General features: G+C 44.1%; 1 protein-coding gene across 1 annotated transcript in view; it reads left to right on the top strand.

Moving 5' to 3' along the window:
- The window catches only part of RNF180 (ring finger protein 180), an 83733-nt gene that overhangs the window by 60490 nt on the left and 18917 nt on the right, over nt 1-4326 (top strand). Inside the window, exon 5 of the mRNA XM_006762423.2 lies at nt 2550-2775. Within this exon, the coding sequence (XP_006762486.1) occupies nt 2550-2775 (226 nt within the window). The remainder of the gene's footprint in view (nt 1-2549; nt 2776-4326) is intronic.

Here is a 4326-nt window from a genome sequence, read left to right as displayed (position 1 = left end):
AGTTTTAAACTAGAGGCCTGGTGCACGAATTTGTGCACCAGTGGGGTCACTGGGCCTGGCCTGTGGATCAGGCCAAAACCAGCTCTCCAACATCCCCCAAGGGATCCTTGATTGCGTGAGGGCGCAGGCCAGGCCAAGGGACCCCACCGGTACAGATGAGGACCAGGGAGGGATCGTGGGAGGGCTCGGGGGCATGTCTGGCCTGTCACCCAATTCTGATGGCCAGACCCCAGCAGCAAGCTAACCTACTGGTTGGAGCATCTGCCCCCTGGTGGTCAGTGTGCATCATAGCGACTTGTCAAACAGGGACAGTTAGCATATTATATATAGAGAGATTTTTCTTCTATATATATAGATTTTTCATATATATATCTGTATATATGTGTGTGTGTGTGTGTGTGTGTATGTGTGTGTGTATATGTGTATGTGTTACACACACATATATATATTCCTTCTTTTTAAAGAACTAGTTCTTAGGCCTTACTAGCTTGATATGTTCACTGCAGTATTCCTAGTGCCTTTTGTGTGTCCATGCTATGTACTGAGTTGTGTCCTCCCAAAATTCATCTGTTGAAGCTCTAACCCCCAATAAGATAGGGATTTTAGGAGATAATAAAGATTAAACGTGGTCATATCATAGGGGTGGAGGGGTGGTCACATAGGATTGCTGGCCTTGTAAGAAAAGGAAGAAAGATCTCTCTGCATGCACAGAGGAAAGGCCGTGTGAGCGCAAAGAGAGAAGGTGGCCATCTGCAAGCCGGGAAGGGAGCCTTCCTCAGAACTCACCATATTTGGCACCCTGATCTTGGATTCCCAGCTTGAAGACAAAAATAAATGTTTGCTGTTTAAGCTACCCTGTCTGTGGTATTTTGTTATTGCAACCTGAGCAGACTAAGAAAGCCTGAAATAATGCTTATTAACTCAATAAATATTTATTGATTGAGGGGGAAATTAGCAGTGCTGTGTTCAGGAACATAATGAAACTTCTGTCGGCTTTGCCGATCATAGTCTCTGTCACCACTGCTTAGTTCTGCCATGGTAGCACAAAGCAGCCATCCACAGAACAGAGGCAAAGGAGCATGGCTGTGTTCCAGTGAAGTTTTACTTACAGAAACAGGCAGCAGCCTGTCTTTGGCCCATAGTCTATCACTTGCCCAGTCCTGATCAATAACAGCTGACCCACCTTATCTCTCCAAGGAATATTTCCTATTCCTTATTGGAAAAACTCTGTGTAGTCAGACTGACAGGTGCCTCATTCTCACTCTCCATGGTTTCCCCATACTTTCCCCTTAATTCAAATTTCCTTTCCACTTTCACCCTTCATTCCAATTTCTATTCTTCCCTCCAGGTCCAGGCGTTAAGAAAAAGTAAATAAAGCATAATCCATGCCCACAAGGGTCATATAAATGTAATAGAGGAGGATATATGTAGAACAAGCGTGCTTGATGTGGAAGTATTGTGGAAGGTATCAGAAGAATAGTAGGGGCCTAACAGAGGGGCGGAACACTTTTACAGAGACCAGAGTAATAGAGGGAGAGTGATCAGGCGTGAGAGAGGAATCAGGAGACTGAGAGGAGGAGCAAGTCCACAAAGACAGGAAGGGGAAGGCAAGCAAGGAGGGAGGGAGGGAGGGAGGGAAGGAGAGGGAGAGAGAAGCTGAAACATGAAAAGATGAGATGAGATAATTTTATTTATGTAAAATACGTGTGTACCTAGGTTAAAAATAGGAGGAAAAGATAGATCAATATCTACTGATACAGGCATTCATGATATGTTGATAAGTGAAAAAGTAGCAGCGTGTTTATGTGCACATGTGCTTTTATATTTTGTGTGAGCCAAGATAAGGTATGAAAGGTCTTAACCATTGTTGGCTCAGGGTTGGTTGCTTGTGAAAAGTAGGGAGTTAGCAGGCAAGTGGAGATGGTTATTGTGAGTTTAGCTCTAAATAACAGAACGGAAGGCAAGCAAGGAGGGAGGGAGGGAGGGAGGTTGTTAGCTCTAAATAACAGAATCTTGCCTGACAGGAGCAGCAGCCCACACAGACTAAGACAATCATTATAGGTAGCAGGAAATTGAGAATCAGAGTGATTGAATAAGGTTAAGGTAACAATAACTTATTTAAGCCACAGGTCTGTTTGACTTTTCAGCCCAAATTCTGAACCACTTCTCTATACTGCATCCATAAAATTTCATACGGTGGTGGGGGTAGGACAAATGGAGAATCTTTAATCCTGGGTCTGGTATACCTTAACACTTACTAATTACTGCTGGTTACATAGAGATACAGGTGTGCTTAATGTGCTTAGGTATATGTTAGCATTTAGCATTATATAAAAAGAATAATGGAGATTTTGAGTTTTTTCGTGTGTTTTCAATTTCTTCTTTACAAGGTAGTATTTCTGTCAGTTTGAATATGTCACAGAAACATGTTATATGCTTTCATAAATATTTTCATTCATTTTAACAAAATATAAAGTCAGTCTCTCTTTTTTCAAGGAAACTAATCTCATGCTGAACTAAGAAAAATTGGTTTTGCTTATGTTTTGCAGACTTTGACTAATGACATGAATACAGATGATGAAAATGAATATGTAGAAGAAAAGGAAAGCTACATCTGTGCAGTGTGTCTGGATGTTTATTTCAACCCATACATGTGTTACCCTTGCCACCACATCTTCTGTGAGCCCTGCTTACGGACTCTTGCCAAAGACAATCCTGCAAGCACTCCCTGCCCACTGTGTCGGACAATTATTTCCAGAGTCTTTTTCCAGACAGGTAACTGTCCCCTTTCATTAACATGATTGCCTCTGTATTCTCTTTGTTCCAGATCTTAATGTATTTTATAAACTACTAGAGGCACGGTGCACAAAATTTGTGCGCGGGACAGGGGGTGGGGGTGGGGGTTGTCCCTCAGCCTGGCCTGCGCCCTCTCACAATCAGGGACCCCCTCAGGTAGGGTCCCTAGGCCTGGCCGGCAATCAGGGCCTATCGGGGCTTTCCTTCCCCCTGCTGCCACATTTGGCCCCGCCCCCGCCACTGCTTGCCATCTGTGTGGCTCTCCCACGCCTCCCCCCCGCCCCTACCACCCGTCACCTCCCTCTGCAGGCGACAGATGTGGGGTGCAATTACTTGGCTGGCCCGGGCCTCCCTCTGCGGGATGATTGCTGGCTGTCCCCACACACCCACCACAGCATTGCTGGCTGGTGGCCTGGGCCTCCCTCTGTGGAGCGATTGATCGTGGGGCCCCCAGATCGATCGCCCTGTAGAGGGGGGCCCCGCCACCCGCCGCAGCACCACCAGCCAGGTGTCCTGGGCCTCCCTCTGTGGTGTGATCATGGGGCGATGGCGGGGGCCCCCCAACCAAACACATTGTAACCGCCTTGGCAGGCCTGGCGCCAGTGGGTGTCATAGCGTGGTCATCTGGACGGTCGTTCTGCTGTTCGGTCATTTGGTTGATTTGCATATTATGCTTTTATTATAGATCATGAGAAAATTATTGAAAATCATATACAGTGTAACATAATTTGTTACTCTCCCTCCAGTTTATAAAACAGTGCTTGCCCAACTCATAGAACTCTGTTAGAATCATAGGATCATAGGTAAGAATAGTTTCTCATCTTTAATCCCTTACTCTATGCTGAGGTCTTTTCTAGATCATCCTAAGTAGCTATTTTTTAGTCTTTACGTGGACTTCTCCAATGTCAAGGATATTCCACTGAAACTTGAAGCAGCCCTATTGATTGTTTATTTCTCATACCTGCCTTCCATTATTACTCATTCTTTGGCCCTTGTTATTTTCTCTGGAGTATCAGAGGATATACCTGTAAATGTCCGAGAAAAACTATTATGCCTTCCCCACACTCCAGATCATCTCAGCCTTCTTATTGTTCTTAAGGTCTTTCTTCTTGAATGAGAAGAAAGTAAAATTGGAGCAAGGATTTGTTTATTTTATTATCATACAAAGATGGGATATAAAACAGTATTTAAAACACACTATAGATACAGAGACAAAGAAGTATTAAACAGATTGTCAAACTTCAGTGGGAAGGCATGGGAGGGTGGGGTGGCAGGTGAGAAATCAACCAAAGGATTTGTATGCATGCATATAAGCATAACTAATGGACACAGACACTAAGGGGGTGGGGGCATGTGCCAGGGAGGCCAGGGGGAGGGCAGTGGGGGGAAAGGAGACATATGTACTACTATTTGTAATACTTTAAACAATAAAAAATAAATAATATAAAATAAAACTTACTAATGAAGAGAGAAAAAGCTAATGAATATGGATCATAGAGAACTGCCAAGAAAAGAGGGAAAAATGATAGA

Source organism: Myotis davidii, unplaced genomic scaffold (genome assembly GCF_000327345.1).
Source record: "Myotis davidii unplaced genomic scaffold, ASM32734v1 scaffold135, whole genome shotgun sequence".
NCBI classification, from domain to species: domain Eukaryota; kingdom Metazoa; phylum Chordata; class Mammalia; order Chiroptera; family Vespertilionidae; genus Myotis; species Myotis davidii.
This window is presented reverse-complemented; position numbering and strand designations above follow the sequence as displayed.